The 27525-nt window shown below is 47.3% G+C and overlaps 6 protein-coding genes across 7 annotated transcripts in view; 5 read left to right on the forward strand and 1 right to left on the reverse strand.

Annotated features, from left to right (window-relative positions):
* Nucleotides 1–1606, forward strand: part of LOC124468123 (gap junction delta-2 protein-like) — a 12179-nt gene extending 10573 nt beyond the window's left edge. The window contains exon 2 of the mRNA XM_047020718.1: nucleotides 1–1606. This exon is cut by the window's left edge and continues 271 nt beyond it. Within this exon, the coding sequence (XP_046876674.1) occupies nucleotides 1–585 (585 nt within the window). The 3' untranslated portion in view covers nucleotides 586–1606.
* An 8051-nt stretch (nucleotides 1607–9657) lies between these two features.
* Nucleotides 9658–12960, forward strand: nfkbib (nuclear factor of kappa light polypeptide gene enhancer in B-cells inhibitor, beta). Its single transcript, XM_047020716.1, has 6 exons — nucleotides 9658–10505; nucleotides 10595–10712; nucleotides 10862–11063; nucleotides 11183–11271; nucleotides 11402–11647; nucleotides 11795–12960. The coding sequence occupies exons 1-6, from the start codon at nucleotides 10027–10029 to the stop codon at nucleotides 11837–11839; spliced, it is 1179 nt and encodes a 392-aa protein (XP_046876672.1). The 5' UTR covers nucleotides 9658–10026; the 3' UTR covers nucleotides 11840–12960.
* A 207-nt stretch (nucleotides 12961–13167) lies between these two features.
* On the forward strand, nucleotides 13168–18109 carry LOC124468121 (zinc finger and SCAN domain-containing protein 12-like). 2 transcript variants are annotated; one of them, XR_006956143.1, is made up of 3 exons: nucleotides 13168–14348; nucleotides 14458–16627; nucleotides 16794–17181. XR_006956143.1 is itself a non-coding variant. In XM_047020715.1 (2 exons), the coding sequence occupies exons 1-2, from the start codon at nucleotides 15975–15977 to the stop codon at nucleotides 17647–17649; spliced, it is 1509 nt and encodes a 502-aa protein (XP_046876671.1). In that variant the 5' UTR covers nucleotides 15281–15974; the 3' UTR covers nucleotides 17650–18109. The 2 variants fall into 2 exon arrangements, 1 of the variants encoding a protein (XP_046876671.1); XM_047020715.1 differs by lacking the exon at nucleotides 13168–14348 and having other exon boundaries at nucleotides 15281–16627; nucleotides 16794–18109.
* On the reverse strand, nucleotides 17962–20577 carry ftr84 (finTRIM family, member 84). The gene is made up of 7 exons (XM_047020714.1): nucleotides 19915–20577; nucleotides 19701–19796; nucleotides 19373–19606; nucleotides 19104–19260; nucleotides 18961–19017; nucleotides 18815–18868; nucleotides 17962–18730 (listed from the first exon to the last, which is right to left on the reverse strand). The coding sequence occupies exons 1-7, from the start codon at nucleotides 20485–20487 to the stop codon at nucleotides 18189–18191; spliced, it is 1713 nt and encodes a 570-aa protein (XP_046876670.1). The 5' UTR covers nucleotides 20488–20577; the 3' UTR covers nucleotides 17962–18188.
* A 961-nt stretch (nucleotides 20578–21538) lies between these two features.
* Nucleotides 21539–24084, forward strand: tppp2 (tubulin polymerization-promoting protein family member 2). Its single transcript, XM_047020721.1, has 4 exons — nucleotides 21539–21739; nucleotides 22561–22752; nucleotides 22844–22997; nucleotides 23091–24084. Exons 2-4 carry the CDS (start codon nucleotides 22562–22564, stop codon nucleotides 23280–23282), a joined length of 537 nt encoding a protein of 178 aa, XP_046876677.1. The 5' UTR covers nucleotides 21539–21739; nucleotide 22561; the 3' UTR covers nucleotides 23283–24084.
* A 1357-nt stretch (nucleotides 24085–25441) lies between these two features.
* Nucleotides 25442–27230, forward strand: LOC124468124 (cerebellin-4-like). The gene is made up of 5 exons (XM_047020719.1): nucleotides 25442–25675; nucleotides 25968–26084; nucleotides 26253–26432; nucleotides 26547–26678; nucleotides 26797–27230. Exons 2-5 carry the CDS (start codon nucleotides 25997–25999, stop codon nucleotides 27102–27104), a joined length of 708 nt encoding a protein of 235 aa, XP_046876675.1. The 5' UTR covers nucleotides 25442–25675; nucleotides 25968–25996; the 3' UTR covers nucleotides 27105–27230.
* Nucleotides 27231–27525: the final 295 nt, after the last annotated feature.

The following is a 27525-nucleotide window of genomic DNA, read 5'->3' on the forward strand; positions in this document are numbered from 1 at the left end:
TACATGGACCCCCAAAGCCAGGGCCACCACGGACGCGGCGACCACCACGCCCGCAAGCTCCGCAACATCAACGGCATCCTGGTGCAGAACCCCGACAGCGGGAAGGAGGAGCAGGACTGCCTGGACATCAAGGACATCCCCAACGTGCCGCGAGGGCTCACGCACGCCAAGAGCGCCAAGGTCCGGCGGCAGGAGGGCATCTCGCGCTTCTACGTCATCCAGGTGGTGTTCCGCAACGCGCTGGAGATTGGCTTCCTGGCGGGGCAGTACTTCCTGTACGGCTTCAACGTGCCGGGGATGTACGAGTGCGACCGCTACCCCTGCGTGAAGGAGGTGGAGTGCTACGTGTCTCGGCCCACGGAGAAGACGGTTTTCCTGGTGTTCATGTTCGCCGTCAGCGGCATCTGTGTGCTGCTCAACCTGGCCGAGCTCAACCACCTGGGCTGGAGGAAGATCAAGACGGCCATCCGCGGCGTGCAGGCCCGCAGGAAGTCCATCTGCGAGGTGCGCAAGAAGGACGTGTCGCACCTGTCTCAGGCCCCCAACCTGGGCAGGACCCAGTCCAGCGAGTCAGCCTATGTCTGACAGAGGCTCCTCTGCATGGGAACTGACGGTGGGGAGGGGGGGGGGGGAGGTCTGGACCTGGGACTCCCACCTCCACCCCGAGAGACTGGGTCGACCCTGCAACATTAATCAGGAGCCCAGAGAGACAATGGGTCATGTTGGTGCATTGCTGGACAGAGAAGCTCCTCTGACTGAAAAGTACCTTCATGAGGAGAAAGGGTTGATAGGTTGTGTTTATAGACTTCTTACGCCGATGGGGGAGTTGTGTTCTGAATCCTAGGTGACACTAGGTGCCTTCCAAGACAACACAATGGAAAAGGGAAGATATAAGTTAATATTGAACACTGTAAGGATAGCTCTAATTAAGAATGACCTAAAGTATCTCATCCTTTGCCTTTGCTAGAGGTCAAAAGTAATCCCTTCATTTTTCCCATGTATGCGTGTGCATATATGAGTGCATTAGCGTGTGCGTGCATGCGCATGTGTGTTTGGGGTGATCAGGTAGCGCTCGCGTGTGTCCCCCTGTTCTGCAAAGTCAGGTCATGGGTAGAGCTGCACCTCATTTGAGTTGCCGAGGGACATTCGTTGCCGTTTAGTTCTTCCTCCCCTGCAGACTTCCTTAGAGGGAGCCGAGTGCACCTTGTTTCAACCCCACTTAGAAACCCCTGAAAAAAATCAAAGAAAGACAAAAAAAGATGAAGATTATACCTCAGCACAAACTGCAACCCCTAATCCTATCCTTCCAGCACTAGCCCCTCTCCTCCCCTTCCTCCGTCAGCCCCCTGACTGACCTGCCTCTCAGCGCTCTGCATTCTTTAATAGGACTGAGTATAAAGCACTAAAGGAATGGATGGAATTCCAATAAGCTCTTCTTTTTCCATGACACGGGAAACAGAATTACCCGCTCACAAGATTTTCATGTATTACCACCGAGTTGTTTTCTTTATAATCAAATTTGGTGCCATATTTCCAAGTTACTGTACATAGTTGAAATGTAATAATTACATTAAGTCAGCTGTTTCCCCGTGAGATGTGGGTGATGAGTGGGGTGGGGTGGGTGATGGGGTGGGTGATGGGGTGGGTGATGGGGTGGGTGATGGGGTGGGTGATGGGGTGGGTGATGGGGTGGGTGATGGGGTGGGTGGTGGGGTGGGTGGTGGGGATATAAGTAGTAAGGTAGGGTGGGGTGGGTAATGGGGACATGGGTGATGCTGGACATTATGATAGATTACCAGCTTTAAGAATATCTCACATTAATGTGCTCTTTGTTAAGCTTTTGTTCTCTAATGGAAATTGTATGTTCCAAAAATGTGTTTTTTCCCCCCTATGGACTTTGAAAAAGGCATGTTACTGAAGCATCAATAGAATGGATAGATTGTGTCATGACATGTAATTTAAAAAAGAGACAGTTTCATTTATTTGCATCCCGCTCCTGTGACATGTATTATTCAGCATGCGTTAAGATGATATATGAGATATGAACATAGTACCCTGCTGTGGGGATATGGGGAGCCACCATTGGAAATGCTCCAGAACTGCAGCAATAATAATATCTAGCCTATGTGAAAAAACTATGAATAAATAAAGGATTATGAAAAGGTTGCGTGGTTTTTGCCAGCTGGTTATGTGTGAGTCATGATGGTTAGCCTGGAACAAAGGGTTAAATGATGAAGAGGCCACCAAATATACACAAAAGCAGATTCATCAAGACAGTACTTAACACTTCCTTCAAACCCTCTCAGAACCACATCACAAAGAGAGCATCCTCCAGGAGTCCATGGAGACTTCCACACAAACAGCCTCCAGCTTTGATCAGACCCAAACATTGACCCAAGCGCTAATCACAAATCACAGCCAAGGTGCTTTGATTCTGTCTTTCATCTCCTGCCCCTTTGATGGAAGCTCCCAGTCTGCAACCCTGCTGCTGGAGGAAGCTGCTCTGAGCGTGCAGCCTGTTGACACGAGGCAGGGAGGACCCGACCATGGAGCTACCCACCCCAAGGTCGTCCAACACTCCGCAGAGTACGCAGGTCAGAGGTCACAGACAGATAGCTGCTTGTTTATTTATAGCTGTCTAGCGCGCCGGCATAAACTAACCTTATTGGTTCATGTCGCCTCCATGCACTGACAGGGACTGACAAGACCGTGTGTCTTAAACGCAGAGTCTGTCCCTGTAGTCCCCTGCAGATGATCTCATGGAACACGCTGTGAGATTCGCACAATCCTGCTGCTTTTAGTAGCTGCACAGAGATTCAAACGCTGGTCTGGCATTCATTATTCAAGCAACCGCAATGATACAGCTCTGGGAGGTTAGCTCGCATTATTGTGTATACTCAGGGTTTTCTGCTGATCCTGAATAATTCATATTTCACCCGTTCGGTCTGGATATGAAAGTTAGCAGCTGACCTGAATCCCTTTATAAAACATGATTAAAACATTGAGCTTTAACTGTAGTTGGTGTAATGTAGTGTAGTGGAGACTGCATATCCCTGACGTGTTGTGTCCTCGTGGCTTGCCTTACAACTCCCAGCGTTGGTATTCAGCAGGAGCAATGGAGTTCAATCAATATAATGAAATAACATATCTATGAATATTCATTGGTAATATGAATCTTCTCCAGAGCCTTTGACATGACAAGGCGGTTGGGAATACGTACAGTAGTCATCCAAGATCTAATGGCCTTAGTGATCAGTTCCTGACAGAAGGGGGGGTGGGGTGTTGGTGAGGCGGGAGGGGGCGTTAGTGGGGCGGGGCGGGGGGGCTGTGAACCTTTTAGCCGGATTAAACCTTCAGCCAGTTAAGCAAGACAGCGTCCTTGTGACTGGGGGGACCCTGGGGGGACACTGAAGAAAGGCAGGGAAGCTGGGAGGAAGGTTGACAGGATAGGAGTGGGGCAGGAGGGGGGCAGGCAGAGATGTGGCAGAAGAAAAGGTGAGGAGGAAGAGGAAGAGGAGGAGGTTAGGGGGGGGGCAGGAGGGTGTATGAGGAAGTGGATGTCTAAAAGGATAAGTAATATACCGCCGACGTCAGTGAAACGTGGGCTCATGGGTTGGGAACAACACGCGGTCTGTGTGCGTGTGCGAGAGTGTAAGCGACGTGTGCCGTAAACAACAGGATCATTACAAACCACAACCAACGACACACAGCGCAATCCAATCCCAGACCAACAGAGTACAGTATCACAGTAGCTGCTTTGCGCCTAGCTGTCAGCAGGCTGGTTGCTGTGGTGACAGAGAAGCCAGTAACGATGTTAAGTACCACAGGGACTACTGTACAGAGGGACAGCATGACAGACACAACAGTGGTCCCTCCGCAGAGGACATACTGCACAGCACAACCTCCACAGCACCCATGTCTACCAGTGTGCTCACAAGAGTACCAGTGTCATCCCCACACAGCTCTAGGTTTCCTTCGGCTGACAGCGATGCCACCAAACTCGTTAGAGAACAACTGACGCTGGCGTCCAAAGGGGCTGAGAGACACGATGAAGGCAGGTGACACTCTTCTTCTCTCCTCTCTTCTTCTCTCCTCTCTTCTTCTCTCCTCTATTCTTCTCTCCTCTCTTCTTCTCTACTCTCTCAATCTTGCACCTGGATCTCCACCAGGATACCGTACGGGGCTGTCTCTCTCCCTGGTCTCTCTAGCCAGACACAGTCATATGGTTCGGGCTTGTTTTTTTCACTGCTCACATTGACGAGGCCTTCTCTAACTGTACCGATCTGATAGCCTTCAAGGGGTAGCAGTGATTCAATGTACACAGAGAACAAACACATGATAGTTTACCTTAGCGGTCCATATTTCTGGCTTGCTCAAGCATTAAATCATGTAAGTCAATTATTTATCCCAGTGTGCAGTCACAGGAGTGGTTTGGGGCTTTGTGTGTTTACGCAGTTGAAAGAAGAGGAGGTAAATGAAACATGAGAGAAAGGGTCGGGAAGCAGGCTCGGCGGGGGGAGATGAGAACTTCGATTAGAATACATTTAATGAGGCAACCCTCGACTTTCATCAATCAAAAGATCAATGCCGGCAGAGCAGATGACAAATGTGTAATCTATTTTCTGCGTCTGTAATCCAGTCATGCATCACAGACCATGGAATAACTCATTAAATCATTTTCGCCTTTGTTAACCCTTTTGAGTTGGATCGCAAAGACATCCGCTGTGGTCCCAGCTTTCCGAGACGCGGGGACTGAAGCCACTCCGGCCTCAGTGAGTTTGTTCACCGATGAGAGACAGCTTCCTTCCAAAGCTGCGTGCCAAGGCGGGGTTGGATGGGATGTGAAACAGGCTGACTGACACTACTGATGCGGCCTGATCCCCAGGGGAGGGGGAGGGGGGGGAGGGAGGGAGGGAAACAAACAGATCTGGAGTGGAAAGAAACAGCCAGAGTGCTGGAGGGCCAGGAAACGTAGCCGTAGAAGGGCTGATTTCCTTGGCTTCTTGTGTTCACGTTCAGGATCCTCAGGAGCAGAAGCTGTGTTCACTACAGGTCAGGCTGACGGGAAGCACAATCACAATCCACCCATGAAGACAAGATGTTCTGTTTATCGTAGCAGTGCGCTTGTGTTCAAAAGGATTTCAGATATTTCTTTGAGACAGTCACATTCGGCGTGTATGCTTACACTGGAATGAGACAACTTCAGACTTGGAACACCTTTTCTTATGTTAGGAAAGCAACGAGACACATGTCTACACCCAAAGACATGCACAACAGAAGAATGCCATGACTTTATGGACTACACATAATTCAAAATGTTATACTATTGACGACATATATCGATTACCATCAAATCTAACGGAGCGTATTCATTCAAACGTTTGAAAAAGTGAAAAGCTGATTTAAACATGCAAAAAATCGAAAACACACCATTTTGCCATGAAAAGGATCAGTTATAAAACGAGTGATTCCTTGGCGCCTAATGGAGTGCATAGGCAGGCTCTGGCTGAATCCAGCTGAGGAACCATATGCTGGCTTCAGCTCAGATGATTTCCACTGAGGTAGATTGCTTAGGTAAGACCTTTATTAACTCCTATGGGGCATAGCAGGTCACCCACTCATAGAATGATTTCCCACCACTGGCCCCATACAGTATAATCAAACAGAAGCAATGCTGTGGCCTTTTCGCTTCCCGCCGTGACGCTAAACATTATAGTTCTCGTCTGATCCTTCCATGCTCGATTTGAACAAACATGAGAGTTGTGGATCTGCTTCCTGTGCTGTGCTGTGTGTGCATTGTGGAATTCATTGATTGCATTGACAGATTGGGGGATTCCACTGAAGCCTAAGTCAATGTCTCAGTGCAAATGAGTATGGTCATATTGTTTGTGTACTGATGGCTGCCGTCGGCCCTCCTGACGTGACTCAGATAGGCATCATGTGGATCATCACGCTGACCTATACTGATCTAAGCCCTTGTTCCTATGAGGCCGGGACTCTAATGAAGACACATCAAGCCTCGACTTCTGCCTTCCAGCATCCTATTAACAGTTCGACCTTGTCCCAGATTGATGGTCATGGTTGTCAGTTACACTTTGGACCATGACATGGTATCATTATCCAGACAGTGTGATATTTGAAAATGTGTAACGTTTGATCTGTGGAACGGTGAAGTGCTCCTCCCGTTCCCAGCGAAAACGCGGCGCTGTTCTCAACGGACGGGCACATCAGACAGCTTCTGCTCAGCTAGGAGGCTAATTGGACTATAAAGTCAGATGGAGATCGCATATAAAACATGTCATTAACATCGAGTGCGAGGAAAAGCGAGAACGACAAAGAGGGTAAGAAGAATATTACGCTGTGAAGAACAGTGAAGAAAGGATGAAGGAGAGCGGGAGAGCCCGGGGCTGAGGAAGGAGAAGTGGAAATGTACATCTGGTGGAAGGGAGGGAGGGTGGGAGGGAGGGAGGGAGGGAGGGAGGGAGGGAGGGAGGGAGGGAGGGAGGGAGGGAGGGAGGGAGGAAGGAAGGAAGGAAGGAAGGAAGGAAGGAAGGAAGGAAGGAAGGAAGGAAGGAAGGAAGGAAGGAAGGAAGGAAGGAAGGAAGGAAGGAAGGAAGGAAGGAAGGAAGGAAGGAAGGAAGGAAGGAAGGAAGGAAGGAAGGAAGGAAGGAAGGAAGGGGGACACAGAGTGTTACAGAGAATGGCAGGAAGTGCCAGAGGTGGACTCTGACATTCATCACAGTGATGGGTCGGAAAAGGAAGGCTTGTCTTTGTCACATTGCCCCACACTGGAGCCTGACATTGCTGCCTTCATGTCAGGGACACAGGACCCATGCTGGCTGTGACAAACTGGAAGGAGCAGCACATGCTTGTATTTTAATGCAGAGACCCCATTTGGTCAAATGCTGTATGCTGGTGGGACATCTGCAACGCTACTGTCTCCTTAAATCCCACTGGGACCAGCTTTCAGTTTTGCCATCAATTTCTGTTACGCACGAAGTTCAGTTAAGGAGCTCAGCTCAGATAATACCATCATTTGTATCAATAGCTATAGAAGCACATTGATTGCTTCCTTCCTGCAGACCGAGAACATTGTCATTATTTCAATTTACCTATCTCTCTGCTACTGCCGTGTCCAGTTTAATGATCATGTCCCCAAACACACACACACACGCTTCATATGGTCACTGTATAAGCTCTATTACGAGCTGGTTCTGTATTATATGTAAAGCCTAACCTGCACAGAGTGTCTTCGTTACTGAGAGAATACTGATGGACTACAACCATGAACATCAGACCAGCTATTTCTGCTGATCCCTTGTTTTTCAAACCTGTGTGGGTGTGCATTCTATTATCGAATGATACTAAGGTACCCTTATGCATTTAAGATATGAATATCATTTCACTACTCCACTAAGCCAGGAGTTGAATGCACTCAAGCGGTATAAAGGTTGAATTCAGATTGAATACCTGATCTCTGTTATTAGACACTGAGGTGGCGTATACCCCAGACAGCCAGTCCTGGCATGCTTTCTCTGGCTGGGTGGGAGTGTGGAGCAGATGCCCAGGGCTCCACTCCCCCGCATACACTCCATCTCCCAGGGCTGTGATTTAGAGCCAGAGGAAAGAGCCATTGGCAGGTTTAAAACACTCTGTTAACAGGCCAGCTCCCCAAGGCCACAGATAACATGGCCTGGCAGCTTTTCAATAAGACTCCTACTATGGCTATGCTCACAGATATCCAATAGGACTCCTTCTACACAGACTCACAGAGATAATAAGATGCATACTGCAGTGTTTTCAATGCGAAAACACTTCCGTTACAACCTAATGAATCTCAGAAACAAAAATTGTGTACTTTATTTGGATGGGGCGTTGCTTTATAACAATCCTACTTAGCACTGACTGAATGAAATGTGTTAAAACACTGGAAATGCTTATACGACGAACATCACTGAGTCTCTCAACTCACACTTAAACAAAGTTTGAAGATTCTAGACTCCTCACAGAAGGTGCTGTTTCTACTCTCTCGTCGTTGCCTAATTCTAGGCACATCTGTTGAGTTGTTTCCAGTCTGCTAGTGTCCAGGTGAATTACACTGTAAACACAAGACAAAAGCCCAATAAGTTTACAATAAGAAAATATTCAACATGTCACACTTAGTTTAAGAATAGAAAGGTAATATGGCAGCACACACAAACACAGGTCAAACCGTCTGGTATCCATCTGCAAACATCATTTCAGGTTTCAGTGGATAAGCACACTGGTAGAATTCCATCTCCTTCTTGCGGTGAGAATATTCCCTGAGGGGAATACAGCATGGCTGAGAGCTAACATCATGTTCATACACTCATCATCAAAAAGGTAAACGCAGATGACTGCAAACCCAGGTGCACGTCAAACCGCTGCAGTTCAAACCGAGTGGTCCCACCATCTTGTTACGGTTGTGCTGACGGAGCTTCACCCTTCCTCTTGATTTCTTCAAGGATCATCATCGCCAGTGATCTGATAAAGGGAAGTGGGTTAGGGGTCACATGATGAGGGGAGGGGGAGGAGGGGTACGCATGGGGGATGGGTTCTCGGTGGAACTGCCACCGTTGAAGAATGTCCACAGAGGAGCGCAGAGCAGCACTTCTCACGGCTGCCGTGAAAGGGTGCTCTCCTCCCCACTCCCCTTCACCCTCCATAGTCAAATCATGGGCTGTCCCCTGGGACAGCAGTCTTCTCAGGGTGCTGCTGCTGGTGGCTGAGCTCAGCTCCCCTTGCTAATTCTCCATATGTTCCTCTGCAGCACTTCTCTGGCACCACTACACAGTAGACCCTCACCATCGCTCGCTTGCCTGCTGCCTGCCCATAGCCACCTGATTATCATACCGTTTTTTTATTTTTTTCCATCAACCCGTTCAGCCTGTGTGCCCATCCCCCTCTGCTTGCACATCCACCAATCAATATTGTAAGGCTAGTGTGAGGCTAATCTCATTCCTTAGCTGCCCCTGACAACATTCTTCCTGCCATCCATCCATAGTATGGGTGATACTTCCATGGGTGAGAGAAAAGCCTCGGGGAAGTGACCTTCATTGTGGGTTTGTCCACTTATGAAGTCTATCACTACTCTTACCATCGCTTAGACTGACCTTCAAACATCACTGCATTCTTGATTGTTACATAATTTTCTCATCATTTTATTCCATTTGTGTTGTATCAATTTACTTTAAACGGATTTAGAATACGATCATGTATCGACACCAACATTGATTAATTGCATTTCCATTAAGTATCTGTGACTAGAATCTGCCATTGAAGGGTTTTAATGTAGGACCTACAATACATTGAGTGGCCTACCTGAAAAAAGTGCTTGGCATGAAGTTTACATGAATGGACCTTTGATGCCATCCTGTGGCTGTATGGATCTACTGGTATCTGTCATTTGCATTACCTGGATATATTGTGATGTGTCCTAAAATTATTCTTACTGTCTTTTAGTGAGAAAAGATAATACCTATGACAAAAATCAAATGTACGCCATTTTGAACCGAACGTATAAAGAGATGCAGGGAGGGATGCAAGTGGTAAAGACTGTAGAACATAAAGTGGCGAATCTGTAGTGTTGAAACGCTTTCCCTACACATGCGCAGACTACTTACTTTCACTGTATTTTGATCAGTCTAGCTAGCTAACATTAGACTGGAAGCTTGGGAATTCCCCAGCAGAACTCCTTCAGTAGGGGGGGGGCGAGAACTATAAACAACTTAAAGCGAAAACATATTTATATTACAGTGAAAAGCCCTCATTAAGATTATTCTTGATTAGATCAGTTACTGTCTAGTTGCAGCACAAAGCGCTGTTTTATTAAGTGGTTCCCTTTCTGGCTAGCTAGTCTCGGCTAGCCAACTATTGCTAGCTAGCTAATAGCGACTAGGTACCTTCACAGTGTAAATAGTTTTCTGGTTGATAAGGATAGAACGAGGTGATCACATTTGGAGCAGATGAGTTTTTAAACGCTCGCTTGCTAACTTATTATCTGCAATGGCGGGTATACAGCCTCCGCTCAATTCTGGAAAAGAGTCTGTGCGGCCTGATCTTGGTTTCGGGGTCGACAAACACGAAATTCTGGATTCGGTGTCCGAGGACTGGTGCGACAGTGGGCTTGATTGCCTCAGTGGACCAGCGCTTAGTCTGGATGACTCCTTCAACACTGAGGTATCACAATCTTGGGTGCCAAGGTCCCATACATCGCACGATGACTCTGACAAGCGCTCCATGGACTGTAGCTCTATGGGGGGCGGTGAGAGGCTGGACTCAGCTATTGGGGACTCAATAACAGATGAGACTATGGGGAACATATCGCAGGAGCTCGGGACCATGCACCTGAGTGAACCGGTTATCATTGACTCTGGGGATGACGGTAATACTGGGAGGCAAGGTGCAACAAACCCGGAGGAGGAACGGCGGAGGAGAGAGGAAATTTTCAATACACTGAACTTTGTTTCTGAAGACGGAGACACGTGAGTGTCAAGCATTTGCTCTTCTCGTTATATCTTTAAAGTCATGCCAATGTCTCAAGTCTGTGTTAACCCTACATCGTTTCTTACAGGGCTCTTCATCTGGCATTTATTCATGAGCACTGGGCTTTTGTGCAGTACTTACTGGGGATGATAGCATTGGACCAAAGCTGGGTATCTTACCTGGACATTCAGAATCATTTGGGACAGGTGAGCACAGGTGTAACACTGGAGAAATGCTCTCCTGTGGTCTTCAGTCGCCATCAGAATCTGTAAGGTGACCCAGTGATTGTGACCACGTCGATGTTAACTTTCCATTGTAACGTGACTGTTTTCCTCCCATTCTCTGTCTCTGACAGACGGCCCTCCACTTGGCGGTGATTGTCGACCAGCCCCAGTGTGTGAGGGGACTGCTGTGGGGTGGGGCCAGTGCGGAGCTCCAGGAGAGGGGAGGAAACACCCCACTGCACCTGGCTGTCAGGGAGCTGAGGCACGACTGTGTCCGTGAGATCACCTCCAACTGCCAGAGCGCTGACTACCTACATGTCACCAACTACTCAGGTACTGTGTAGCTTACATATGGAGCAGTGGGGAGAAGTCTTCACCTGTCCCACCTCCTCAAGGTGTTTGTTTGTTTTTTTGATCGTCTTGATTTTTCACTGTTTCGTCCCTTCTTATAGGCGTGAGTGCTCTACATTTGGCAGTGCAAAGGGGCAGAGAGGACATCATTGGGATGCTGATTGAAGCAGGAGCAGATGTTAACCAGAGGGTGAGTACATCTTCTGACTGGTGTAGCTGTAGACCGGACGACTTCAAACATGTCTGCTCTTCACTCCTTCACTAAAGGTCACCTCATTTGCTTAGAATGATAAATCATGCGTGTGTGTGTGTGTATCCAGGACCTGAGCTCCGGCCGTTCCCCATTGCACTGGGCGGTGGAGTCCCAGAGTACCCGGGTGGTGCAGCTCCTGCTGCAGGGTGGAGCCAGTGTGGACCAGCCCTCCTATGCAGGCCACACAGCCCTGTACTGTGCTCTACACAGGCCCAACAAGGAGGTGCAGGCCCTCCTGAAGGCTGGAGGAGCCTCCGACACACGGCAAGAGGAAGAAGAGGAGGAGGAAGAGGAGGAGAAAGAGAGCGAAGAGGTGAGAATACACTTACATGGAGAGTATGTAGAGTCTGCCTTTTTTGTTGGTCCACAAATATTCATGTCAGCATTCCAGGCATTAAATGTGCTTTCAACTGTATGACACTAAATGATTACCTCTGTGCTTGTCTTTTTTTTGTTTTAGGAAGAATTTGACGACGTCATCATTAATGGTCAGCGAGTACACTAACCATGAACATCAGCATTAACGTGGACACTGGGCTACATTAGGTCAAGGCACTGCTGTTGGGCTTCTGATAGATGTGCGATTATGCATTTGTGTGTGGTTTGTGTATGTACCTGTAATTTGTATATACAATAGTAAGGGAAATGAACCCACGCCCTCCACTCAACCAAGAACAAAGTCATTCAGTTTAATGGATCATACTATTTCTATGGAGATTGAGTCTCCCTCTATGGAAAAGTGTATTATAGTTTGACATGAAGGTTTCAGTGTCGGTAGTAGGATAATAGGAATGGCTTCAGCTGTGTTCTATAAAACTGTAACCATCGCTATTGTCACCAGTGAGTCATTAGCTCTTTATTTTTGTTTGAACCGATAGACAACCTTGTGTAATGTGTTAAATGTGCTACAGATTCTTTCCATTTCTGAATCATAATAAGTAAACTGTAAACAGATTGGATGAAGGACCTGTTCCATCAGCCTCTGAGACCACTTGACAAACTCACAGTCTTATCTTGCATTACATTTGTAATGCAAAGTTATTTATGTAGTCAAGTTTAACTTATACTGTAAGATAAAAGTTCAAAAGTAGCTGATATTTGGGGATTTTAGTTTTTGTTCCTACTCTTTGTGTTTTGATGATGCAATCATGTTATTTTATTGACTCAATGATTTGGGGGGTTTTCCCCCCATTGTATGAATAGAGGTGTTATGGTGACTTGTAAAACATACATTTAAGAAAGGGGTGGTGACAGAAGATGGGAGTAAGTGTTGGTGATAAAGATTGTACTGATTGGGTGAAAGGAAGATTTCAAAGTTGACAAAGCATGCCAGGGGTTTGTGTGGCACGAAGAAAGTTGACATATACTGTCTTGGAAAGAGACATTTATGTTGGGTCAAATTGCTGACATTGGTTTACAATAATGATGGCATGAAAAGGGCACTAGCTGAAGTGGAATGATCTGCCCCAAGGACACCCAAAGAAAAAATCTGATGTATATTAACAATATTATGAGCATGCTGTCTATATGGTTGATGTAATTGGAACTGTATAATAAATACAGTAGATTAAAAGGGGCATATTTGATAAATAAATCATTAGAGCTCAACACAGCTTACATAGATCTTCTTTTTGGAAATCCAGATGACCACATTGTTTAAACCTGCCAGATCAATGATCTCAACATGTCTATGATTTAACAGATAAACGTGGATGTGTGGATTCCCAGAATACATATGGAAATTGAAAAGATCCTCGGTCTCGGGGACCGTGTGATGTGCGCATGGTTGTCCGGTCAATTTTCTGGTTGTTACAATTAAATGATTCCCCTCGAAATATGAGCAATCTAGAAATAGTAGCAACTGGTTAATCAATACGTTCATCTTATTGGCAGCAAAAGCATTATCCTACCGAGTGTGAGTGTTATGTTAGCTTGATCCTCGAAATAATAAGTTACTGTTACGATGCCTAGGAAAGTTATAGCAATAAGCGTGTTAGCCTACAGCAGCTATGTATTGTGCAGGATGTAGCTACCTCTGATGTTATGTTTTTTCAAAATATAAAAAAATTGTAAGATGCAAAAGTACGGTAGATCGATAGGGTAGATATGTTCTAATGTAGGTTAATATATATATATAGTCTAATATTAAGTTGAGCTCTAAATACACATTATGGTTAATGGTCACAGTACTAGCCCATGTCTCAAATGTTAGAAATGTAAAAGGAACATATCGATAGCTGTCAGTATTTTTGCTCACTTCGCAGAGTTTGAAGGTTGCTAGTTAGCTCAGCAATTACCTGGGCCACGTATTTGTTTTTAAACCTGTTGTACTAGAGAGGAAGCATGGATGTGGTCCGGTTGTTTACCTCTCTCATAGCTGCGCATCGCCAGCAGCAGCAGACCTTAGCTCTGCAGGGAGAGATTCAGGCTGAGATTCTGGCACAACTCCTTGAGCAGGAGGATGTTAACAGCAGGACTCAGTCCAATAAGGATGTCATTGAGGATGCAGAGGCTCACTTAATTCTTCTGGAGGAAGTCCTCAAAAGTGTTAAGCTATCGAACGTAAAATGTAGACTAGCGGGTCTCCTGGGTGAGGAGAGCCTCAGGGCAGAGGAGCCCGACTATGAGGTGCTGAAAGCCGGTTTGATGGACCATGCGAGGGAGGCAGATATTCAGGTGCAGCAAGACTTCAGCTCTGTGAGGTTTGACCCCCAGAAGGGGCCTAGGGAGCTTGGACAGGGGCTGGAGTGTGCAGCCCAGCGCTGGCTTCGGCCTGAAAAGAGAACGGCCATGGAAGTGGTCAGGTGTGTCACCCTGCAAAGATTTGTCTCACTTTTGCCTGAAGCTGTTGCAGCCCATGTGCTGAAACAGGGCCCTCGGGACATGGAGCATGCAGTGTGCATGGCTGAGGAATACATACATGCCCTGACAGAGGAAGGAAGTAGGGTGATGGACAGCCACACTCATACTGTGGGATATCCTTCCAACCAGCCAGCTAAGGAACAGGAACAAGGGTAAGGCCGAGTAATGCTTGAACCCCTGAACTGTGACGTATTCAAAGTAAGTCACACTGATGGTTTTGATACATTAACAATTACCCAATGATGTGTTCTTTTGTTTCAGTGGTGCAAATCATCTACATTTTGAGGAGATGGTAGGAAGAGACAAGGTGGTTCTTATTGAGGGCAGTTTTGTAAAGGAGGAGGTAGACGACTGTTTAGTAGCGGATGTCAGTGGGACGGAGATAGACAGTAGTGGGTTGTACTGTGAGGGAAGACATGCATCGGGAGCTGATGATAATGCTGCCAACATTGAGAGGTTTCAGCTGAGAAACATGACAAATATGGTGCCTCCGTCTGACACTACCAAGAGAGACGTGTCTGCTTCCGAGGAGGGTGAGGCTGTGTCTTTAATACCCTCTTATCTGCAGAGCGACAAGCAGCCATGTCTAGACAGTGGCAGCAACTACAGCAGGGCCAGCCATTCACAAAGCTACAACGGCAGAGCCTTTAAGTCGTTTTGCTGCCTTGACTGTGACCAGAGATTTGAGTCTCAGAAGGACCTGACCCAGCATCGTAGGAGTCATGCCAAGACTCATTGCTGCCCTGAGTGTGGGAAGAACTTCCGGGACAGTTTTAATCTGAAATGTCACATGAGGACACATACAGGCGAGCGGCCCCACCATTGTCACTATTGTGGAAAAACGTTTGCTCAGGAGCACGGGCTTCTGCAGCACATCAACATCCATACTGGAGCGAGGCCTTTCTGCTGTACTGTGTGTGGAATGGGCTTTCGTCACAGCCGAACTCTCAAGAAACACATTGTTCTTCACTCCCAAGACAGGCCTTTCCTCTGTGCCCATTGTGGAGTGACATTCAAACTTAATGATACATTAAAGAGGCACCTGAAAACTCACACAGGAGTACATGGTGTGAATAAACATTAGTGACATAGATTGCTTTCCCTAATTCTTTCTTAGTAAGAACTGAGGAAATGGCACAACGCTGTAACTTTAGCACGTAGCACTCGGCAAATCGGGAGAAACATTTATTGTCTCACAAAGATTCTTTACGAACCTTGAAGAACTCTTTTTTTATTTTTTTTATCTCCTTTCAAGAACTGCCATGAAAGTGACACAATGCCTGTGGGGTAACTTTGTAAACATTCCCCGTGTGCTACTGGAAGGTTAAACAGTTCCGTGTTCCCCTTACGTTCACCATCACTGTATTAGCCTGTTAGCTAAATCTTTAGCTTGGAATTATCGTCATTTTGACGGTATTTTATAACTACCACTAAATTCGGACCCTGCTACGTACCATTTCTACATTGGTGTTAGTGCTTATATGCAAGTTGGCCAGCAAGTTAGCCAGTTGCAAGGTTGAGAACGTCAAATGGCTGACTGTATAGTGGTGGCTAGCTAGTTGATGTTATTAGCTAGATGTTGTAGCTAGCTGATGTTATTAGCCGTGTATACGAGGTTGCGTGCAATCTACACTTTTAAATATACTTTTTGTTTAACGTTAAAGCCAATTGTATTTACAAATAGTTCATAATTCATATTATTGTTCTTGTTGGAATGCTGCTCTAAGCAAGAACACGTAGCTAGCTAATACATTAATTGTGTTCAGCAAACCATAGCAATGGTCTCTGTGGATGTTACAGAATTTCTAGTGTCCTTGTTAGATGTCCATAAATTGCAACTGCAGGCTCTCACTAAACAGGGAGAGATCCAAGCCAAGGTCCTCAGACAGGTTATAAAAGATGGTTTATCAAGAAGAAGCGACGTCCCTTCATCTCGGGACACTAACAAGCAAGGCAAGATGACCGTAATGGAAGAAAAAGAGTCCGCGGAATGGTGCGCAAGGTTGGCTGAGTTACTCCAAGCTGAGGTACATATCAAATCGAATTTTACTGGATCTCAAAGGCTACTTCCTTCTGACTCTCAGCCCTTGCCTGTGGAAGACCAGGGCAGACGTGACTTCCTGTCTCTGAAGTATGATCCACATAAGGGAGTTAGAGAGCTGGGCCTAAAGCTAGACTCTGCTGCCAAGCGCTGGCTGAGGCCCGACCTGAGAAGTGCTGCACAGGTAGAGCAGTGCGTTGCCATGGAGCACTTCTTATCCCTCCTGCCACATGAAGCAGCTGTCTGGGTGCAGAAGCAGCACCCCAGGGACATGGAGGAGGCCATCAGCTTGGCAGAGCGTTGGATTGGGTGCGGAGACTCCCTGAATGTTGGCTCTATGGATACCCAGACTGACTCAGAGCATGGTTCCCCCAACGTTCAGCAGCAAAGGTATGTCTTACAGCAATGACTATGTTGAGTGACTCAACATGAATTTAGGCATTTAAAAAAAAAAAGTGTCATTTTTTACATATATACCATCAGAGAACGTCCAGGAGGGTTTCCAATAAGAGAATTATCCTCGTCCCTGAAAGTTTCTGTATCTTTTGTTTTACAGGATTGACAAAACAATGCAGAGGATCGATGATGAGCCTGATGCTTCATCGGAGTCTTTTGACAGTCAAATGGAGACTGTCAAGCTGGAGTCTGGCCAGCTGAGCCTGGAGGTCTCAGAGCTGGAGGCCCCCAGTCTGGAGGAGGAGCACGACGAGAGTTCCCCACAGGAAGTGGTCCCCTTTGTGTGTAAGCAGGAGGTAGAGGAACCAGACTTCACCCAGGAGAGCGTGTGGGCTCAGGAGAGGTCCCCGGCTGAAGCCTTCCACATGTCTGTGGGCTCATTAGCACAAGGGAGCATGTCTGTATCTGATCTCCCACCAGAATGCTGTTCTCTCATCTCCACCTTGCCCACAACCTCCAGCCAGGCCTCTCCACAGTCACCCGCCAGTCTCGTTCGGGACCTGTATTATCAGTGTGTCAAGGACAGTCCATTGACAGCTCGACGTAGGGGTGTTAGTGCCTCTATGATGGATCCTGAGGCTAACCTCTCTGCAGGGTACACGGGGCAGTTCTCTGAGAATGTTCTAGAGCAGCAGCAGACGTGGAAGACTCCCCCAAGTGGCCCCTCACCCATACTGAACTCTCACCTCAGCCTGCCCTCTCACCAGTGCCCAGACTGCGGCTGCTGCTTCACCCAGCAGAGAAGCTTACAGGAGCACAGGAACATTCACACCGGAGAGAGGCCTTTTGTGTGCGACTTGTGTGGGAAAGCCTTCTGTCACCGCCGGACACTGAACAAACACACGCGCATCCACTCCAGGGAGAGACCTTTTCATTGTGACTACTGCGGACAGACCTTCAAGCTCAAAGACACCATGAAGAGGCATCAGATGGCCCACTGTAGGCACACGCCGTAACATCCACCTGCTCGCTCAGCGGGTCGTCATGACGATGAACAAACAAAAGGAGATGTGTGCGTTAGCCTTTCTGAGTTGTGTGAATATTGGTCTCTGCTCCGATTTCTAGTGAAAAACTCAAATCTGTGTGTGTTTTCATTTGACGCAGTTTGTACGTGTTGTGTGCGTGTGTACACAAACTTTCATATTACCTGGGGTTCTTGTTGATGGTTAGTTCATTTTGTAATCATGCTATCATTAACTGTAGTCACTAGATTATTCAAACGTGTTTTTAAGAGAACAAGGGAGAGGGTAATTTATGTACATAAAGCATTTTATATGGCTATTCCTTTATTTGATAGTTATTCACATTTACATTGTTTTTCTATGGTTCCAAGTAAAATCATGTTTTGTGATGGATGAACAAACATTTGAATCTTATTCTTAGTAATATATTATAAAATCTTAAAGATGTTGTAAATTTCTGATTCATGTCCCATTGAATTTACTGTAGACTATTACACACTTTACAATTGTCAGTCTGTGCTTTATTCCTGACGTCAGTAAGGGATATTGTTCTCTTTGAGCTGGCAGAGAGACACTGAGGAGCCCACACCAAAGCCTGCATACAGAGGTTCAGAGAACTGGCCCTGAAACTTGTGAATCAGCTCCATGGTGTCTGAAACTGAGTAGAAAGCTACAGTTCTGGCAGCGTAGTCCAGATACACACCGATTCTCGTGGCCCGCGGGCCACCCGGTAAGTCTTTGTCCATTTTGTTGTGCCAGGCAGAATATCCGGAGTCAGAGCAGAGCAGACTCCAGGACTTATCGTTGTAGCCTAGCAGGCTGTTTGAGTTCTTGCCCTTGCGGCTGATGCTCTTGTAGGCCACCCCGATGGAGAACTCCCCCCCCCACTCGGCCTCCCAGTAGTACCTGAATCCTCCCAGAGCCTCCCTACACAGCACCTGGGAGAAGCCATCAAAGCGCTCAGGGTGATCGGGGTAGAACTGGACGGCCTTTTTACGCGTCACTCTGAGGTTCCCCTCAGACAGAACCAGCTCTTTATATGCCGTGTTGGGGTCAAAGGTCAGACGACAAGCATCTGAAAAACAGTCAGCGGTGTTAGGATGCCCCTTTACATCTGCCATATCTGCATGGATGAGAAGGAAAAGGGCAGACTACTCACATTTCAAGAAGTCCTCTCTCTTTTTGGGCTCTGTGTAGTCAACTCTAGAGGGAGCTGTATTGAATAAAAAAAAACAATTGCATCCATTAGTAAGCTGTTATGGTGAACTGATTCATCACAAATAGTCAAATTAAATGATCACATACCTTTGATTTGTTTTTCCCCACTCCGCGGTAAAAGAATGTACACTGGGGTTTCATTAACTGTAAATACAAAATGATCGTTGATCATGAAAACATTCTATGCCAAGGCGACGCCAAAACAGTGTTGGTTTTCCTCTCTGACTCACCCCTCTTAGAGATTTTGCTGAGTTCCTTCTTACATATGTCATCTAGATGCTCCTTCATGTCTGTGGCCGTCTTGGACATCTCACTGAAGGAGAACTGGGGGTTGATCAGAACCTTTGGCACCATGGGCTCCGGAGGAACGCACAGCGTAGGAAAATTCTACACAACATAAGACACAGTCATGTAGTGTACGTAGCATTTTTGTATCATTTATTACACGTCAACCTCCAGGTAAGAGGTCGTCCATCCTCTTAGGGCTGGGATTCCCAACCTGCAGGAAATGGATGTTGTCCTCTGTCTCCAGGATCTGCCGAAGCTCGGCGTCTCTGCGCTGCAGCTCCATGATCTCCTGCTCCAGACGCTCCACGTAGCCCTCAGCCTGAGACATGGCCGACTGCATGTTGGCCTTGACCAGCTGGTTGACCTCCGCGTGCCACCGCTCCACCGCCAGCAGCATCTCATTGAAGGTCTTATCGCTCTCCGTCAGTGCTCTCTGGCCAGCACCCTGTAGAGTGTAGAGCATAGGGCACAGGCTTGTTGGGAAAGACATGTCTTGCTGCTACTTGTCTGATTTATAATGGGTGTGAGGGAAGCCTTACCTTAAGAACATCAACGTTATGCCTCAGCTCCTGTAGCTCCTTCAGCCTCTCCTGGATAATGTGCTGGACCTCAGTCTGAGTCCCAACCAGGGATTTCTGTCAGAAAAGGACAAGGATATTGTGAGGATTTTTTTTTTCGAAAACACTTTCTGAGGACGGAATCGGCGTGAAGCTATGGCACCACAGACGACCGCCAGGTCGACCGAGGACCTGCCTGTTTCTCTGCGCGCTCCTCCTCCGCTGAGATGATGTTGTGGCCCCGGTGCTCCCTGACCGTGCACAGCACACAGATGCACATCTTATCCGAGCGGCAGAACAGCTCCAGACCCTTCTCGTGCTGGGGGCAGATCTTCCTGTCCAGGTGGCCTGTCTCGTCCACCAGCTTGTGCCTCTTGAAAGTAGCTGACTCGTAGTGGGGCTTGATGTGCGTCTCGCAGTAGTACGCCAGGCACATGAGGCAGGACTTGACAGCCTTGCTGCGTCGGCCGACACAGAAGTCGCACAGTGACTCTCTCTGGAGGTGGGGGAAGGGCGTGAGCTCCGGAAGATGCCTCCGCTCCTGGGTGACGTTGGGGACGTTGCGCCTGAGCACGGGCCGCGGGGTGAAGGTGGCCCGGCACTGGGGGCAGCTGTACACCCCGACGTGGTCACACTGGTCCCAGTAGATCTTGATGCACTCCAGGCAATAGGTGTCTCCACAGGGGATGGTGACAGGTTCTCGTAGCACGTCCTCGCAGAGAAGGCAGGTGTAGACGTCCGGGGGCAGGGGGTAGCTGGAGTCGGCCATGGTGCTGCTGGGGAAGGCGCTGGAACAAAGCTGGAGTCTCACAACACCTGAAGGAGTGAAAGTCAAGGAGGAAACCAGCCCCACAGGCTCCCGCAGTTACTACTTATAGCCCAGGTTGTGTTTTCCCATAAACAGACACTCAGGTGTTCTCACACACCCAAGCATTTCAGCACCTGCATGAAACTTGTTCATGACTGTGACCATGGCGGAAAGGACGTTTTAACACATGAACTGGCACTAACATCTGAACATGATATTTTTGTGAGGTATTACAGGTGTAGTCTCAAACTAAAATTAAGAGTTGTAAATGTGTGACGTTTCAGCATAATGCTGAATATATATATATATAGCTTATATATACAGTATACACATATACAGACAGTGGTCATGACAAAACATTAGAGTTTCCTGGTGGCTGATGATGTCAAAACAGCTAACCCTACCACACCCCTGAGACCAAACTGGATAAACACATCCTTAAAGACAGGGTTAGAGCCCTGCTCGCCCTCAAGGACACGCCAAGGACTGCAAACCGAGTTTGTTGACAGCAAACCCCTATCCCAGGACTACACTTCTCCTTTCAACCACTAGAGTGGGTTTGAGTTGATGGGGGGGAATCACAACTCATTTATCTCCCTAATTATACATTAGCTTTTCCAATAGTAGAACGACATTAATGAAGTGAAAGTATATACAGTACATTCTGTGACTGGATCTCATAATGATTTCGTAATGGTTTATTTCCAGTTGTTGTTGAACATTAGGGCAGGGATTTCATATGTGAAGTGTCAACTGTTCATGTAGAATGTGCACTACACTGGATGGGCTGTTTGTCATCTTCATCAAAACAAAGGGCCTGCTGTATCTTGGGACTGACACACAGACAGACAGAGCAGGGTGTGGCCCACACAGCTGTGGCCTAAATCATGGAGGATGGCGAGGGGAGGGAGAGAGGATGAAAAGGAGGGAGGCGGAGGAATGAGGAGGGGGGAGGGAGGGGAGGGAGGGTAGGGGAGCATGAACGAGTGCGCGTGCGCTCCGGGGGGAGGGTGCACATGATGTCATAGCTTGTGCTTGTCGGTACTCTGCCTGCCTATCCGCTCTCCATCCTTCTCTCTCTCTTTCTCCCTCCATCTCTCTTTCATCATTGTGAAGGACGGTGAGTGGCCAGGTCTAAGCTAAGAGGAGGAAGACACAGCATCCACACAGGTCTCCCTACGGCATCATCATTCAGCATTCCAACACCTAACAGGTACATATCAGCTTATGTCTACAGGAGTGTAGAGGAGCAAATGAAGTAAACACTGAAGGAAATGAGGTTGTAACGATTTGGTTTTCATTCTTGACATAAACGTATACTTCAAAAATATTCTTCACTCAATTATGTATACATTAGAATAGATATAGATATGTTACCTTTCAGTAAGATACAAAAGAAAATCTGTAAGATTAGGTGAATAATCCAGATAGTTACCCTTTGGAGCTTGTTTCTTGTTTTTAATGAATCGTGGATTTGGGATTCCAGTTCAAGTTATTTTCACATTTGAACAAAAAATGGTAGTGAGCTGCACAACATGCAGTATGGTTCAGATATTTTCAATGTTTGTTCAAACCTTTCTACCCAACAACGAGCTGCATTTCCAGCTACGGCTCCATCACATACCCTTATTGAATCAAGTGGCTCTCAGAGAGTAGCTCGACCAGCCGTAATAGTTTGAGATGGATGAGTATGGGAGGATGAGAGGGTGTGTTGGGATGTGGTGAGGATGGAGCATGTGTGTTGGACTGTAAGTGTGTATTAGGATTTGGGTGGGGGTGAATGAGGGTGTTTTTCTCAAGTGAGAAGCACAGCAGCTATTTCTTGACGAGCCAAAGAATCAATCCTGCTAATGGGGTCATTATGACGTGTGTGTGTGTTTGTTGCCAAGAGAACACTGGGCCGAAAACCTTACCTTCATTACCAGACAGATCCTAATGGACCCTCCATTTTCTTGATTGTTCTCTAAATGGACCATACCATTCTCGCTAGAAAAACTGTTCTCAGACGTTCATGCTTCTGTGTGTGTTTTCCAGTATGGCAGAGGGCTCAGGAACGGTGGCAGAGGTGGAGACCTCATTCAAGAAGTTTGCCGTCCACGGAGACACCAAGGCCACCGGGAAGGAGATGAACGGCAAAAACTTTGTCAAACTCTGTAAGGACTGCCGCATCATCGACGGCAAGAATGTCACCGCTACCGATGTGGACATTGTCTTCAGTAAAGTCAAGTGAGAAACGGCATATTCTTTCCATATTAGATCTATATTTCTGCTCTGAGTGCAGTGACATCAGTGTACAATGATTTTCTGTTTGTCTCAGGGCCAAGACAGCCCGGGTCATTACGTTTGAACAGTTCAGCCAGGCTCTGGTGGAGTTGGCTCCTAAGCGCTTTAAAGGGAAGAGCCAGGAGGAGGCGCTACAGCAGCTCTACGGCCTCATCGCTGGCAAGGAGCCTGCCAACGCCGGCGTCACTGTGGGTGTCCGACAGGCAACACACTCTCATTTGCCCCCTGTCCTGTCTTGGGTGTGTTTCCTGTCTCATTTCTCTGTCTCGCTCTGTTCTCAGAAAGTGGCGAAGGCGGCTGCGGTGGACCGGCTGACGGACACCTCCAAGTTCACCGGGTCACACAAGGAGCGCTTCGACGAGACAGGCAAGGGGAAGGGCAAGATCGGGCGAGAGGAAGTCCCTGACGCCAGTGGCTATGTGGGTGCATACAAGGGCCAAGGGAGCTATGACGACAAGGTCAAGGAGGCATAGTGTAGAGCAGATGCCCATACCCAGCCAATGACACCCTACATACTGTACAGTCAGTTAGAGTTGTGTATACACTGCATAGAACAGAATGAAAATGCTGTTAGAACATTAGAGTTCTGGGGTCCATACATTGACAGGGACCAAATAATTTGTCCACCAAAGTCAATAACTTCACTTCTTAATATACTTTGAGTTACTACACCTACACTACTGCCTTTGCCCCCCTGCCCCCATGTCCCCCTGTGCCCCTGCCCCCCTGTCCCCCTGCCCCACTGTGGCCCTGCCCCCCTGTGCCCCTGCATCCCTGCCCCTCTGTTCCTCTGCTTCCCTGGCCCTAGCCTGTTCCAGTGCTTCAATGCCTCTATAAACCAGGGCCTTACCAGTTTCTATACTACTCCACCACACATTGTGCCTTATTATTCAGATTGCTACTAACACAGAGACCCTGGAATATCATGCATGGCTTCCATCCACTGCCCTCTCAGAGGACGCCCGCTGCTTAGTACTAGAAGCTGTGGGATTGCGATGAACTACAATATAAATAGGCTGCACGATTAGCGCTTGGCTTGTTAGCACCAAATAAAGAGTGGATGAGGGCTGTTTTCTTCAGCCCTCTCCTCTGAACACAATGGAGTTGATGGATTGTTGTACTTGAGTAGAGAGACTGCTCCTGACAGTCCTCCAGTGTCTCCTCCCGGAATGTTCTCCATTATCACTGAGTGTTTTGTATTAAACACTTCTCTGTCTCCCTGTAATACGGAGATCTGAATATTGTATGTAAACATTTAAATAAATCAGTGCAATAAAGACCATGTTTGTCGTTCATCCCCAGTCATTTAGACTATAACACACTTCCCCATCCCCAAATTGGAAGATGTTTTTATAACCTTTTTTTAAGGAAATGGCTGAACAGTTACATCCGTAAGTAAGTTGTTGTTTGATTGGAAATTGACTAATTCCTCCACTGCAATCATAGTTTCACTTCTACGATGAGAAAAGACGTTCAGAATGAGAACTTACTGAACTCACAAGATATTAGATTTATAAGCCTCTATGTATTTCAGATCAATCTTCTATTAATCACATGACCTGAGATCTGAACAACACCAAACATCCGGTGCACTGAACAGGCCTACAGAGTTTACTGTGTGTGTCACACCTTGTAATATAGCACTCATGAATTCCCTAGTGGACCCAGGAAGAATAATAGCCCCTGTTCTATGCAGCCTTTATCTGCCAGGGCAGAACATCCTTACTACGCGTCTCATGCACATTGCTTTAACCAGCTCATAACTGCAGTTGTTTTTTAGGGTGTTGTGTTACATGAGCGTGAGATAGTTAAGATATGGATTTTGTGAGTGTTGTGTGTTAAACCATGGAAAGGAGAGCAGTTCCCTCCCGTTCTCTGACCTGCTGGGTTCTCGGGGGAGGGGTGGGGTCAGGACTACATTTACTGTGACACCCTGGATGATGTCAGTGACCATCAGCTCATACTAGTTCCTGGTTTGTTTTGCTTTTATTTATGTAAAGCACATTGTATTGCCATTGTGTATTGTGTATGTCTATCTCTCTCTCTCCCCCTCTCTCTCTCTCTCTCTCCCCTCTCTCTCTCTCTCTCTCTCTCTCTCTCTCTCTCTCTCTCTCTCTCTCTCTCTCTCTCTCTCTCTTTCAGCAGGTATATACACTGTAAATACACACACAGTTGCCTGCTCTCTCCCGAGAGAACAGACCACAGAACAGGGAATCCCCATGATCTCCTCTGACAAGACTAAAATAGGCCTCTCTTTTATCTAGACAGTGGAGCAAGCAGGTGACCTCACCCCCACCCCACCCTCCCTCCACAGATTCTAATCACCAAGCCCACTGATCCCTATCTGTCCATCTGACACCGCTGCCCTAATAATGCACACCTGGAGCTCGCATGATTGTCCATCTAAACTGGGTTGATCAGCAGCAGGCTTGGCTCAGGTATCTTTATTATTGTCCGATACTATCTGTTTGATTATCAAAAACTGCACTGTTGTAGGTGGCTCAGCGGCACAAAGCTTTTCATTGTACTTGTATGCTTGTGTTTCCTGTATTATGACAATAAACTTGAATTGAATCGAAATGGAATTGTCCAGCCCAGGGACCTGGGATGTGGGGAACATGTGGGAGGGGAACGGAGGAACGTACATAACTAGGTCTGACTGCAATACAACTCACCTGGAAGACCATGAAGACGTCAGTGTGCTAGCTGACTTGACACGTCCTGTCCCTCGCTGGGTTAGCTTGTCTGATGTACTTTCTGTCTACCTGTTGGTTTTGGAGCCTGTAAATGTTGACCTGTGTGTGAGTGCTCACGTTGGAGCTTTCATAGGATCCAGACCAGAGGAGAGCTTTCTGTTGCTGTCACAGTGAGTACAATCTAATATTAGTTGTTAGGATAAAAAATGCATAATCCATAATGCTAAATTTTGTATTTGCCAAACCATCGAAGGAAGCCTTAGTTGAATATTAACAAACTACAGCCAGTTGAAATGAAGTCTAATCTCTCACATGACTTAATTCTTCAATTGCAAAGACAGAAGCATGTCAAATAGCTGAGGTGACATGGCAACTTTTGTAGTAGTAAAGACAGTTCTACAGATGTCAAATGATCATTTTGTTGGCTCTAAGCCCAGAGGTTAACAGGCCAGAATGTTCCAGTATTTATCTGTACAGATCCCCAGTACAGCATGCAAGCTGCAGTGTCTCATCTGCTCCTCTTGGGGGCGCTGTGTCTCAACATCAGAGTCCAGGCCTCAACTCTGAGAGAAGCAGCAGGTACTGCCTTTTCATCAAGCTCCACAAGTAGGACAGAGTGCATCTAAACTCTGCCATCATTCTTCTTTTCTAACACGTTAGTGCACCCAGCGGGTGTGCATCTGTGAATGAGGACCTTAAACATCTAGAAGGTTCTCATATGCGATCCCTCCCTTTGTGGTGCGTCAGGAGGGTTGGAGGGGGTCCTGCCCTGTGGCTCCTGGGACTGTGAGTGTGCGTTCACCCGCCAGCGAGGCTGCTGCTGTGTCTCAGGGCAGTTCCACAAGCTGGAGGAGCAGGTCTTCCAGCGCATGACTGACCTGTGGAGCAGCCTGTCCCGGCTAAACGACCACGTCCAGCAGGCCACAGGTGAGGGACAGAGGAAACCTGCTGAAGCTGAAAATACGTTTGTTTTTTTATGTTCTTTTTTTAACTCAGGTTTGTTTGCGTGTGTTTTTTTTCTGTCTGTTTATCTTCTAACAGAGGGGATGGGCGTGGCTTTCAGTTCCTCCAGAACCCCGGGCAGCCAGTGCTTCGGCCCCTTCAACCGGAACATTTTCATTCCCTACAGCGTAATCTCTCTCAACAATGGCAACGGCTACAACCCTGCCCTAGGTACACACACACACAAACAAACCATTCACCTCTGTCCACTTAACACCTCCATTCTACATGACACAGATTCTCCAGTCTGGGGTTGAATGTTTACCCCTCTGTCCCTGTGTGTCAACAGGGGTGTTCACAGCCCCTCACGCCGGCCTGTACTCCTTCAGCTTCACGGCCTACTCCAAGGTGCCGAGCGCCGACGACAGACTGTACCACCAGGTGCGGCTGATGAGGAACGGCGAGGTGATAGCGTCCACGTGGGAGGACAACAGGGAGGACTCGGAGGACAGCGCCACCCAGACCGTGCTGCTGGCCCTGGAGAGGGGAGGCCAGGTTTACGTGGAGCTGATGCCAGGACGGCAGCTTTGTGGAGACGCCACAGGCCAGAACAGGTTCTCTGGCTACATGCTGTACCCTGCTGAGGCCCAGGGCTGAGTCGCAGAGACACACAGGCCAGCCATCACCACACACATCCATGTGGTCTCTGATCCTAGACAGTCATAATACGAGTACATTCATTTTGTCGTTCTTGTGGGGGAGGGGAATAAAGTATTTTGAAAATCCCTTTGCATTCTTTTGCAGCTAAAACTTAGGACATGAGGTTCTCAGTAAATCAAGATTTGTTATGAACATTTGGGCATATCTTAACATTATCTCCTTTACACCATGTCCTGACTACACTATCTTCAAAACAATATCCCCCTGTTCATCTTAAACAGCCCATAACTCTTGGATACGTTAGACTGCTCAGTCAGCATATCCCCTTGCTATCCCTAACTAAAGGTTCCTGTGAGACAGAGCAATATACCACATACCCAGAATGTGGAATTTCACATAAGTGTGCTTTGACCGTAGT

The sequence above is a fragment of the Hypomesus transpacificus genome, chromosome 5 (assembly GCF_021917145.1).
Source record: "Hypomesus transpacificus isolate Combined female chromosome 5, fHypTra1, whole genome shotgun sequence".
In the NCBI taxonomy this organism is placed as follows: Eukaryota; Metazoa; Chordata; class Actinopteri; order Osmeriformes; family Osmeridae; genus Hypomesus; species Hypomesus transpacificus.

What these genes read in the sequence shown, in the direction of transcription:
- LOC124468121 (XM_047020715.1), top strand. Translation starts at nt 15,975, where the DNA reads ATGGTCTCTGTGGATGTTACAGAATTTCTAGTGTCCTTGTTAGATGTC. An exon ending in CCCAACGTTCAGCAGCAAAG is followed by an intron (nt 16,628 to 16,793) that starts GTATGTCTTACA and finishes TTTGTTTTACAG; the next exon opens with GATTGACAAAACAATGCAGA.
- nfkbib (XM_047020716.1), top strand. Translation starts at nt 10,027, where the DNA reads ATGGCGGGTATACAGCCTCCGCTCAATTCTGGAAAAGAGTCTGTGCGG. An exon ending in TTCAGAATCATTTGGGACAG is followed by an intron (nt 10,713 to 10,861) that starts GTGAGCACAGGT and finishes TGTCTCTGACAG; the next exon opens with ACGGCCCTCCACTTGGCGGT. An exon ending in ACATGTCACCAACTACTCAG is followed by an intron (nt 11,064 to 11,182) that starts GTACTGTGTAGC and finishes CCCTTCTTATAG; the next exon opens with GCGTGAGTGCTCTACATTTG.
- tppp2 (XM_047020721.1), top strand. Translation starts at nt 22,562, where the DNA reads ATGGCAGAGGGCTCAGGAACGGTGGCAGAGGTGGAGACCTCATTCAAG. An exon ending in ATTGTCTTCAGTAAAGTCAA is followed by an intron (nt 22,753 to 22,843) that starts GTGAGAAACGGC and finishes TGTTTGTCTCAG; the next exon opens with GGCCAAGACAGCCCGGGTCA. An exon ending in CTGCCAACGCCGGCGTCACT is followed by an intron (nt 22,998 to 23,090) that starts GTGGGTGTCCGA and finishes CTCTGTTCTCAG; the next exon opens with AAAGTGGCGAAGGCGGCTGC.
- LOC124468124 (XM_047020719.1), top strand. Translation starts at nt 25,997, where the DNA reads ATGCAAGCTGCAGTGTCTCATCTGCTCCTCTTGGGGGCGCTGTGTCTC. An exon ending in AACTCTGAGAGAAGCAGCAG is followed by an intron (nt 26,085 to 26,252) that starts GTACTGCCTTTT and finishes GTGGTGCGTCAG; the next exon opens with GAGGGTTGGAGGGGGTCCTG. An exon ending in CCACGTCCAGCAGGCCACAG is followed by an intron (nt 26,433 to 26,546) that starts GTGAGGGACAGA and finishes ATCTTCTAACAG; the next exon opens with AGGGGATGGGCGTGGCTTTC.
- ftr84 (XM_047020714.1), bottom strand. Translation starts at nt 20,487, where the DNA reads ATGGCCGACTCCAGCTACCCCCTGCCCCCGGACGTCTACACCTGCCTT. An exon ending in ATAACGTTGATGTTCTTAAG is followed by an intron (nt 19,607 to 19,700) that starts GTAAGGCTTCCC and finishes TACACTCTACAG; the next exon opens with GGTGCTGGCCAGAGAGCACT. An exon ending in ACAACATCCATTTCCTGCAG is followed by an intron (nt 19,261 to 19,372) that starts GTTGGGAATCCC and finishes TATGTTGTGTAG; the next exon opens with AATTTTCCTACGCTGTGCGT.